Source organism: Eleginops maclovinus, chromosome 12 (assembly GCF_036324505.1).
Source record: "Eleginops maclovinus isolate JMC-PN-2008 ecotype Puerto Natales chromosome 12, JC_Emac_rtc_rv5, whole genome shotgun sequence".
Lineage (NCBI taxonomy): Eukaryota > Metazoa > Chordata > Actinopteri > Perciformes > Eleginopidae > Eleginops > Eleginops maclovinus.
In genome coordinates, this window is record NC_086360.1 from 3,224,797 (window position 1) to 3,237,066 (window position 12,270).

At 39.2% G+C, this 12,270-nt stretch overlaps 1 protein-coding gene across 5 annotated transcripts in view; it reads right to left on the reverse strand.

The window, feature by feature from the left end:
* LOC134873755 (tight junction protein ZO-2-like) overlaps positions 1–12,270 on the reverse strand; it is a 90,716-nt gene that overhangs the window by 40,645 nt on the left and 37,801 nt on the right. For all 5 annotated transcript variants that reach the window (XM_063897586.1, XM_063897583.1, XM_063897585.1 and 2 more), the window contains 5 exons: positions 9,436–9,560; positions 7,433–7,535; positions 5,535–6,057; positions 2,197–2,300; positions 1,527–1,680 (listed from right to left, as the gene is read on the reverse strand). In XM_063897586.1, coding sequence (XP_063753656.1) covers positions 1,527–1,680; positions 2,197–2,300; positions 5,535–6,057; positions 7,433–7,535; positions 9,436–9,560 — 1,009 coding nt within the window. The remainder of the gene's footprint in view (positions 1–1,526; positions 1,681–2,196; positions 2,301–5,534; positions 6,058–7,432; positions 7,536–9,435; positions 9,561–12,270) is intronic.

Below are 12,270 nucleotides of genomic sequence, written 5' to 3' on the forward strand. Positions count from 1 at the left end.
CTAAAAGAATGACATATTATCTGGAAGAGAAAACACAGAGAGAGATTGCACTTTTGAGCGATTACTGGCATCGCTTCAGCTTGTTAAGATGAGCAAAATGGACAGGATCAGTTCAGGCACACACACACACACACACACACACACACACACACAAACACACAGGGTGGAGGAGTGAGCAGCGGGAGCCTCACCCTGCTCACTTTACACATCTATTTGTAGATTCCGGAATACTTGATATCTTCAACCTTTGTAGGTGTGTCCGTCAACACGATTGTAAAATTTGAAATAATGCCAACCGAAGCGTTGCTTTAACTGTACGTGCTTCCCTTCACTATACTGTGTGGTGTGGAGACTTAGGTATGTCAAAAGGATAAATAACTACCTTTTTTGTATTTCTTAGTTCTGCTTTAATATAATTATACATTAGTCATTTAATTTAGAATTTAAATGCTATTCTTTTTCACGATGTTGCATTACATTTTCTTTTCTTTTTAATGAATTATTAATAATTAATGGCCTTTGGACACATTTGTTTCTTGGCAAGAGTTTTTTTTTTTTTACAATGCGTTCTGTGTTCTTGACTTATTGTAGGCCGGTGGGAGAGAACCTTTACAGACCATTTACATGCACAAAAACTATATCTTATTTATTTTTTCTTTACTTGTAGTACATTTTTTAATATAGCTTGGAGCAAGTTTCTTCATTTAAAACATGTTTTATCATATGAGTGATACAGCTCAACACAGCATGTTGACCCTTTAACCTGAACCATCATCACAACTTCAGCCTCAGCATTACACACGCCGAGATGTGCTTCAAAGGTTGGTCGAGTAACAGAAATTATTACAAATTAACTCACAGCTGTTCATGTAAATTATCAACTGAGTAATACAAGGTCACATAGTGTCATCATATTCATTTCATTCAATAGAGTGGGGCAAGGATTAAGTATTATTAGAAGCCGACCAGGAAGTTAGCACCGAAAGGGGTCCCTCGACAAAAAACAACATCATGGTCAACATGACTCCACGCCACCACTGCTAAGCTAAAGGAGGCTAGTGTTGGGCTATAAAGGAACTACGGCATGGTCACATGACTTCACTTCACCACCGCCAAGCTAAAGGCGGCTAATGTTCAGCATGATGACGTTTGGTACTCTCATTTGAGTCACTTGTTAGCAACTGCTATTTTAATGACACAGAAGCTTCAGACATTCCCCAGTGCGGTATTTACGTGTTTTATGCCGTAGAACAAAACGTGTGAATCTCATCAAGTGTGTTAACCACAGACTTTTTTTTTCAGGCTTCTAACCAAAAACATGTTAAAAAAAACTGTTGCGTTCTAGATGAGAAGCCGACTCATATCCGTGTTTATGACTCATTCCCGCACCACTCTATTGGAACATTTCTGACACTGGGAGGCCTCTGCAGATCTCTGGACATAGTACCAGGGTTAGCAACCGGTACGTATGACTGCACTGTGTAAGCATCTGAACCACTAACACTGACATGCATTCAGGGACTCACCATCATTATCAGAGTCAGAGTCTGCGAGGGGGGGGATGCGAACGAGGATCTGACGGCTGTCTCTCTGCACCACCAGCTGCAGCTTCCCCCTTGATTTCTCTATCAGCTTCCCAGCATCGTGCAGCGAGAGGTTCTCCGTCACTGTCCCGTTAATCTGCACGCAAGCACACACGCACGCACGCACACACACAGACACACACACGGTCATATCTGATCAACAAACCAAGTCCACCTGCTTTGTACATGGCGACCTTCTAACTTTAACTTCGTATCAGCAGATATGAAGGCCTGTATATATATTCAGTTATTCACTAATATGATGTCTGTATGTGCAGCTCATTTTAATTTATTGCTCCTTGGTATCTTAACCTATAAATTATAATGTTTATTTATTGAATGATTTATATTTATATATTTATATTTTGTATTAAATAATCAGAATATGTAAAAAAACTAAAGCTATGTAGTGGAGTAAAGTTACAATATTCAAATCAAAACTATATTAGTGTAGAATAATATAGTAGTATTAAATTCATGTAATACAAAAAGGACAAAAAATAATTATTGTACACCTGTTATGAGAGCCAGAAAGTAGGGTGTGTGTGTGTGTGTGTGTGTGTGTGTGTGTGTGTGTGTGTGTGTGTGTGTGTGTGTTTGTGTGTGTGTTCACCTTCAGGATGATGTCTCCCTCCTGCAGGTTCCCGTCTTTGGCAGCCAGGCCCGTGCTGGTCATCTGTTTGATGAAGATCTGACTCCCCAGACGTAGCCCGTACTCTGCACACACAAACAACACATTCCGGTAACTGCAAACCACCCCCAGGAACACACTCGGCATATTTTATCTCGGTGCCTCGATGTTCTTCACTTTTTTTTTGCTGCTGCTTTCAGAAACTCCCTCTGGAGGGAACACAGGGATTTTAGCCTTTGCAGACCATTGACATGCACACAAACCTTTTTTATAATGACTTTCTGTTGCACTATATCTAGTTTCTTTAAACTGTTTTTGTTATATATATAAAAAAGCTGTATTGATTGACTTGAGGTCAGATTTCCCACCAGTGTCGATACAAATGAATCCAACTGATCTTCGGCCGCAGACTTTCAACGCCATGCACCTTTGGCTCTATAATTTTCAGAAGAGTATAGAGTTCTGCTTTTAGATACTACGAAATATAATCCGTATTGAATAGTTATGACTCAAGCATTTACTTCTGGTTCTGCATCAGCTATGGGAGTTTAAATGTTGCTTAGTTTAAATATTGTGGGGTAGTTTCAGTATAACTTTGTTAATGTACAAAGTTATCACCCTGTGGCACTATTACTATTTTATTACCTTAAACCTGTACTCTAAAAAGACTTTTAGTAAAAACCATGCCTGCCACTTTGTAGATGCAAATATTTTTTTCATTAACATTTATGCTTAATAAACATTATACCATAAAAACACATGCACAAAAAACATTTATTTATAATGTAGAGTGAAAGTAACACCCAGCTACTTTGTGTGAGTGGGTGTCACAGCTGATTCACTGTTGGGTTAGAAGAGCTAAGGGAACCTTTCTTTTGATAATTAAGCCTCCACACCCCCAGAACCTAGTTGCTTTTACAGCCACTAGTGATGCTGAAATAGAGGGAGACGATGTGTGGTACAGTCTCTTCAGCTTCGTTAAAGAACCACAGAAAGGATTAAATAACGAGGTGATGTTGGACTGACACTGATTCTGTAGCAGCATGAGCAGAACAGTAACATATCAGAGTTTAGTCCTACCAGAGGTGGGAGGAGTACTCAGATCTTGTACTTGAGTAAAAGTAGAAGTACTCAGATGTTGTACTTGAGTAAAAGTAGAAGTACTCAGATCTTGTACTTGAGTTAAAGTAGAAGTACTCAGATCTTGTACTTGAGTAAAAGTAGAAGTACTCAGATCTTGTACTTGAGTAAAAGTAAGATCTTGTACTTGAGTAAAAGTAGAAGTACTCAGATGTTGTACTTGAGTAAAAGTAGAAGTACTCAGATCTTGTACTTGAGTTAAAGTAGAAGTACTCAGATCTTGTACTTGAGTAAAAGTACTCAGGTCTTGTACTTGAGTAAAAGTAGAAGTACTCAGATCTTGTACTTGAGTAAAAGTAGAAGTACTCAGATCTTGTACTTGAGTAAAAGTACTCAGATCTTGTACTTGAATAAAAGTAGAAATACTCAGATCTAGTACTTGAGTTAAAGTAGAAGTACTCAGATCTTGTACTTGAATAAAAGTAGAAGTACTCAGGTCTTGTATTTGAGTAAAAGTAGAAGTACTCAGATCTTGTACTTGAGTAAAAGTAGAAGTACTCAGATCTAGTACTTGAGTTAAAGTAGAAGTACTCAGATCTTGTACTTGAATAAAAGTAGAAGTACTCAGGTCTTGTATTTGAGTAAAAGTAGAAGTACTCAGATCTTGTACTTGAGTAAAAGTAAAAGTACTCAGGTCTTGTACTTGAGTAAAAGTAGAAGTACTCAGATCTTGTACTTGAGTAAAGTAGAAGTACCAGAGTGTAGGAATACTCTGTCACAGTAAAAGTATTCTAAATGTTCCTCCAGTGAAAGTAGAAAGTACTCTCATCTAAATGTACTTAAAGTAGCGACAGTAAAAGTAGTCATTGTTTGATTGGTCCATTTCAGAATAATATCTCTGATATGGTTTATAATTATTGATCATTAAAGTGTTCTCAGAGCTGGTAAAGGTGCAGCTAGTTTGAATGGCTTTGTATACTGCAGGGTAGCTGCTGGATTTACTTTTCAGTGTATACTAAAGGTATTAAATAACTGCAGTGGAGTAAAAGTACACATTTCAAAATTGAATACTAAAGTAAAATGCTTGAGTAAATGTACTCAGTTACTTAACACCTCTGTTATAATGTAGAATATGACAGTAAATGAAATGCATTCAAGCTGGGACTTGTTGGGACTTAATTTACAAAACTATTTCTATTAATTTTGTGATTCGTGTTCCAGCGGTCAATCATCTGTGTGCGCCAGCTCCAGCAGCAACTCCAACAGTAAAAGTAAATAAAAAATGTGATATCAGCTGTACAATTTAACAAATCCCTTTATTTTTATGAGCAATGGTTTATGGCATGACAAAATAAACCTTATTTGTGTAGGACCTTTAAAAGCAAAGTTTCAGTGTGCTTAACAATAAAAACTCATTTTAAACATAGAATTACACAACATATTAAACCATGCACTACAACCAGGCCTGCAAAACAACCTCAGTTTAAACGTTATTCTTTCCTTCTGTTTCCCGCATCATTTATGCAAACACTTTTCATATTGTAGCATGTAATAATTAGAGAACATATTTGAGGTGTTGTTTGCAATAGGATATGTGTACTAATTGATTTTTCTAAATTGTGTTTTTGTGCAGGCAGGTATAAAACAGCTGTTTGTTTATTTAACTTGAAGATTTGCTTGTATTCTCTTTTGGAAACTCTTCATATATGATACATGAGATACATGGTACTATTTTTACACATTTCTGTCCTTTTCTCTTTTTGCCATTGGTGTTTGTCCCGTCAAGTTTGCTTTTTCAAAATGCAAACTTTGTCTCAAAACGGCAAACGCCTTCTTTTGAATCTACTCTGTATTTATAAATGAGGCCCCGGATATTTTCAGAGATTGTAGTTCATGCAGGACTGAGGCAATGCTCTGTTTAATACATGGTATGTTTATAAATGGTAGTGGAGAAAATCTTAAAAAGCATTATTGTAATTATTGTGTTTCTATTGGGGGTGCATGATCTGGAAAAAATATCTAATTGCAAATATTTGTATACAAAAGGATCTGCGATATAAAAAAGGGAATTATCCTTTATTTTCACTATATAATTAAATCATATATTTTGAATGATTATGGTCGTTTTAAGTGCATCGGTACCAAACAAGACATTTATTTATAGGTCTGTAGAACTGTGCAGCACTGGCTCCTGTGTATCCGGTCATGTGACCTGTGCTGAACAGTCACTGCTCTCTTACCTTCACTGGCTCTGTTCTTCACCAGCAGCACGTTGACGGGTTTGTCCAGCGGCTCCAGCTCTCTGGAAGGTTCTGGGGATGGAGGGTTGTCATTAAGCCGGTCCCTGCTCTTATACCTCCCTCCTCTTCCTCCCCCTCCTTCTCCTCGCTCGTACTTGTCCTCCGTGCGGAAGCCCTCCCCGGGGCTGCGTCCTCGGCTGTGGTACCTCTGGCGATCTGCGCTGCTGTCCAGGGCCCGTCCTCGGCTGCCATCCCTCCTGGGTCTGTCCGGGCTGGGGGAGCTCCTCTCCTGACTCCGGCCACGGCTCCTCCCTCTCTGGTTGGAGTCCCGCCCTCCTCTGTACTCGGGGTCCAGGTATGCCTTGCTGTCCGAGATGTGGTCGCGGCCTTCGTCGCGGTACCAGCCGTTGTCATTGTCGGCGTCGTAGTAGTGGGTGGAGGGGGTGTATTCCCGACTGTCTGCGCCTGGGGAGGGGGGCTGCTTCAGGGAGTGCAACGCCACCTTACGAGGTCTCTTCACTGTCTGACAGGGAGAAGGAAGGAGAAAAAAACATTTCATATATTACATTCAATGAGCTGAACACCAACTGCCACTCTCCACACTTAATAAAGAGGCCCTGTTCTGCTTTTTGGGGTCTTCCCTTTCCTGTAGTGTGTTCTATAGGTTTTTGTGCATATAAATGGTCTGCAAAGGCTATCGTCCAAAGAACATATATATCTCTGAGTTCACTTTATCGCTCAATGAACTGTTTTACAATTGAGCGGAATTTCTCATTTGATACTATCCGTTATTGATTATGCTGACATTGTTTATCAGAACACCTCTGACCCTTATCTTAAGCCCCTTAATGTTGTTTAGAACTCTGTGTGTATATTTGTTCTGGTAGTGGAGCAGATGACATCATATTTTCAGAGGAATCGTTCAAATGGTGATATAAGCACCAAAATTGGCACAGATACTCCTTAGACATTACTCTTTTCAAAAAGTACGCGGGCCACTTGAAATTCAAGATGGCCGCCATAAGCAGTAATAAATATGCACAGACCTGGCCAATATGGATGATTCTGACATCAATATATACATTTTTTACCATGTAGAATCCAAATCTGGGACCCTTAAACCTCTAAAAAGCTAAATTTTGCCTTATTCTGGCCTTAGATAAAAGATAATCCACTATGTTGGCTCACGGGTTAAACCAGAAGAGCAGCACCACCACAACCAGCCCGACATGAAACTAATGGAACGTTTGTGGACTTAAAGAAACAAAAATGTTGAAGAAGAAATGTGTTATTTAAAATAAAAAGGAAAGAAATAGACTTTATCTCTTACAGGTGTTTTCAACAAGACTATCTCTGAGAGAAAAGCTTAACCAGGAAACGTGGATTGTGTGGATCCGACAGGAGTGAAGATGCAGCTGCATGATGTGTAAGTGGTTGTTCAGAGCAGCAAATCAGATTCCCTCGACATGCCAGGCTTTTATATTTAGCTGTATGCTGCAGCCAGATTAGTCCAGCATACACACGGGAGAGGACTGCTGCTACTTTTAGAGAAGCAGCAACACGAGAGAAGAGCCAGTCAGGCTGAAAAACACGCACACACGTTTATTTTACATGTATGCAAACTATGCAGGCAACACAAGTCACATGGTTTTTCTCCAACTAAAACTTAAGATTCATAACTGTTTTAATACAATTTAAGTACTGTTCAATTCAGGCAGGGGGGGTGAGTGTGGAAGAGAAAAATAGCTCTTGAGAGAATTTGGGGATTTTAGCCTTTATTTGCGTTTAATTCACCATTTAGATGCACAAAACCTTTATAAACACACGACAGGAAAGGGAGAACCCCCACAAAACAGGGCCTCTTCAACTCTTCAAACGTGTGTGTGGGTCATACTCACTATTTTAGCCACTTTGCCACATTTACGGAGGGACTGCACAGCAAAGGAATGAGGCACGTTGTCCATGGGAATGGAGTTGACCAGAATGACACGATCATTCTCACTAGAAAAGACACACAAATAATAATAATGAGACAATAAAAATGGCACATCAACAATGTTTCACCAAAAATAAGAGTCTAGCTTTGTGTCAAACAGTTGGAATTGCACTTTCAAATGTAGAAATCATTTTTTTTAGATGGATTTATGAGGGACAACGAAATAAATAAGACCCTGAGCTGCTGCAGCACTCGCTCTTTGACGTTCATAATCTTTAGCAAGACATCATGAGCAGCTCACTGAAATATAGGAACTATAGGACTAGATATATTCACTCCATTGATGTATATCATGGCCGACAGCGAGAATGCACTGTGCTTTGATGAGAGGATGACAGATGTTCTGACCGTGTGATGGAAGTGTGCAGCTAAAGATGTTGCACAAGCAACATCCACTTCCTGTTTCAATAGTGTGGGCAAATGTGTTTATATTTTCTTAAGTTAATATTGGATATTTACATCACCACATATATAAAGCATTACGATAAAGATTGCTTTATCAATCCACAAGGGGAATTTAAGTTCTTCACCGGTGTTCTTCACAGGCCCGAAATACACTTAAAACGGCGACCCTCGGATTGCCACGCCCAGTCTAGAGAGTGAGCTACTGCCGTCCTTTTACACATATAATAATAATAATAATAACAAAGCTTTATTTATATATCACTTGCAGCTCAAAGTGCTTTTCAAAACGGCTCACATCAAGTTAACAACAAACAACAAAAAATCTCCCTCAGATCAGATGTTAAGACCTTTTCAGATACGTGCAGCTTAGCAACAAAATCTAACCTTTTAACAGGTTAAGAGACACACTGAAGTAAAAGGTAATACAAATAAAATAAAATAAATAGTGATTCCTCGCGGACAAAATCAAATTAAAATAAGACACAAGACTAAGCGATGCAAAGATATAAAACCCTATAAAATAAAAGCAAACATGTAAAATAAAATGTAAACTAATGATAGTTACGAAACCTACATAATTTGAATAAAGGGTCAAATTATTTAAAGATGAACTTAAAAGGAAATGTTGCTATTTAAACTGTTAAATAAATAATACAAATCAAAACCCTTTAAGGCCAATAGAATAAATAAAACAATATAAAAGTAGGTAACTAATAAAGACTAAAAGAGCGTTTAAAACGGAGGGTGTCGCTAATAAACAAGCTAATCTAAACAAATGTGTCTTTAGCTGTCGTCTAAAAAAACCCGATCAGTTGGCTATGGTGTTTGCAAACGAAAGCTTAAAATGTTGCCACTAATGTTGACTATTATTACATACTTCTCTTTGTGGCTAGAGTTTGTTCCTCAGACAGACACATCAGACAAGCTGCTGTTGACCACAGTTGATTTTCTTCCAATTTGTTCATCAAAAAATGCCATTTTGTTGACAGAATGTTCTGAAGGCATATAGCCTGTAAGAAAACGTGAAATACTTGCTTTGGTGACAGCGAAAGAATCCACCATAATTTGTATTCTTGAGTTCCTTGAGGTTGACTCCCTTAAAGAGTGCGGCAGTGTAGGAACCCATGTGGTACAGATATATGGGAAACAGACTCTCACCATCGTGGTAGCTCAGCGCACAGTACCTTGTAATTTCTGCTATATTATGTTTGCATGGAAGTTCCAAATAATGAAGGGAAATATTTAAATGTGTTAAGTATGTGTTATAAAACAAAAATCTAATTTAAGGAACAATTACTGTATTGTAACCGTGATTTAAAATGACAAATAGGTTTATGGAAGATATCGGGCATGTCGGGCTCCTCCTACTATAACTGTTTCCCCAATTCGTGCAGAAGCCCTTATCGGGCCTTCTCTTCAAAAAGTTTCTGGAAATGTACAGACCTTTTGCTACCCTATACAGCACCCCACCCCTAGTCCATTTAGCATCGTCAGACTTACAAGAGTAGTCCATCTGCTGGGCCCCCCTGTAACACGTCTGACACGATGATGGACGTCTCACCGTTGTCCACGTTGGGGTTGTCCCGCCCACCTGACACAGCGATGCCGAAACCCATCTTAGTGTCCTGCAGAAAAAAGGAATCACATAGTAAACACAGAACATTCAGACAGACTCACAATAACACCCTCTGGACTGAGACGAGACAGGATGGAAGCTCAAAGTCTCCTGCGCCTCACATCACACGCTGAAGTAAACAGTAAGTAAACACTCAAGTAATAAACAGGTCATGCTTCATCTCACCGTTGACTTTTATCCAATTGTCAACCAAGACTATTGTGTTTCCCTTACTGTACCTTAATCTAGGTTGTGGTCCAATTGTCAGTTGAGCTTATGAAGGTTCCTAACGGAGTGAAATGACACGGAAGTCCCTCAGTGGCAGCCATGATAAGAGCTGTTTGAATTCTCTAGATCAGGGATTCCCAAAGTGTGGTGCGCGCACCCCTGAGCTGCCACCAGCCGCTGTCTTCATCATGACAAAGTTATTTATATGGCGATAAAAGTGTAGCAAAGTGTTATGCTATAAGGGTCATGCAGTCAGATTGCTATCCCTTTAAGAGAGAGAGAGGGGTGTGGCGCGTGCATGTGTGGGTGGGCATGGTAGAAGAAGGGGTGAGCGAGCGTCGGTTGGTTGTGTTGGAGAAGATAAAAAGGAAGCAGCAGAAAAAGTATGTCCATGAAGATTTTCCTGTAAGTTAAGAACCTGAATAAATGCCACGGCCTCCCAAAAAAGCTAGCCTTCCTGCCTTATTTTACAAAGTGGGTTATTGAACCTGGACCCTGGAAGACTACAGAGAGTCTTCCCCTGTTCTCCTCGACTACGGTCTGGGACAGTGACAGGAAAGTTCTTTTTGGGGGGTGCGTCAACCCGGTTGGGACGTAGAAGGGGGTGCGCCGCAAAAAAGGTTTGGGAACCGCTGCTCTAGATGATAGGAAAGGAGCTTTGAAACTTCCTTTATAACCTCCTTTAGCTTAGGAAACACTAGAAAAAGCTGTCCCGCAATGCCTTGCGGCCACAAAATTTACCATGAACATTCAGCTGATAACGGAAACAACCGATTTTGACCGAGAAATGGGTATCATGAAAGTTACGGTGCTTATTAAACGTTTTAAAACTTCTGCCGTAACTTGCCAAACTGCTTTGTTTTGAACGTCCAGCTGTATATAAATCAAAAGGAGAATTATGAAAGTTCCTTTATGAACTGAAATGATCAAATAAAGTCAACATTTCAGTGATTGAGCTGTGTGGGGGTTCTTAAACTTTTTCAAACATGTTTGATTGATGACACATTTATATTAAAATATTTTAATACAATCATACATTTTGGGATTTATGTGGATTACTCCGTGTAGACCGGAGGGTGACAAAAACAAATTTCACTTTACTTTTTATTTCAATTCCAACTTTGGTAATGAGAATATATTTTGTCCCTGTTGTCACGTTCCTCAATCCGCATAAAACCGATCCATCAGAGCACTGTGCGAAGTAGATGCGCTTTCAGTAGTCCGCTGTACATAAGACTGTAGTTCCCCACAGCAGACGCACATTTATATGTCCACTGGCGCATCATAAATATGTTGCATAGTGTAAGTGCAGTCGGATTCTCTTGAAATCCGGTCGTCTTTCCCTAAATCCCAATGAAATCTCCTTACTATTCCTTAACCCTGTGACGGTTCACACAGAGGTCAAGGATTAGTGGTCAGACACAGATGATAGGAGCTGATTTTTAGACAATTCGACCGCAAGTGTATTGAGCTTACAAAAATAACCCTTAAAGAACATCATTGTAGTAAAACTATTAGAATACACCAGCAGTTCCCTTTTTGCAAATATGTTCAGCAGAAAATGTTTCTTATGATGTCAAAATTGCCTTTGCTATTTCACATTAAATGAAGCTTCCTTTAGTGCCCCTGTTGCTTTTCCATTAAATGCTACTGACCGATTCATGAAGAGGGGTAAGCTATGATCAGGGCAGCTCTATTTAAGGAGATTGTTCAGGTGCACGGAAGAAATCTGACCTATAAGAGATAATGTTAATTTATTCCATGGATGGACACATTTAATGGTCTGTATTTGAGAAGTAAAAATGCCTAATGGTTTCCACAGTATTTTATCTAAAATATCAGATATCAACGCTTCATTTGATCCATGCTTGACATCGACAACAGTTTTTCTTTCTTTGTTTGGTTGCACAGTTGACAATATTTCAAAAGGAACATCTCTTAATCTAGGAGATTGAGGTGATGCTTTGACACTAAAATGAAAAGGTTTTGTCAACTATAATGCGTCACAACGTACAATGTCTACGGCCTGGCGTATTTGCATGAAGGCGGCAAATACTGTGTCCGTCCCCCGCCCTCTTGTAAAAAGATCATGAAAAAAATAAAAGAAAGAGCTTAAAAAACGTATTTTAGTGCTGCTTAGGAAGGCTGATAAGGACAAATATATTTTGAGGAAGTGGATCAAGTCTTAAAACTCGTTCACTATGGCTCAATGCAATGGAGATAGTAAGGCTAGGAAAACGTTGGACAATAAAGGATCATTCATTAAAATCAAGGCATGTATTTTCGGACTGGTTCAGAAATTAGCGATACAGTATGTCTCTCTGGGCATAGACCGTGGAGGAAAGCATCATGAAAATGGCAACAAATAAAGACATTAACTTAGCTCAAGCATACTCAATCGCCTGTGATGAGTCAGTCACTTATAATTAAATTCAACAGGACTATTTTGTATGTTTTAAAGCTTTAAGGCGGCAGCTATTTGCCATGAGTTG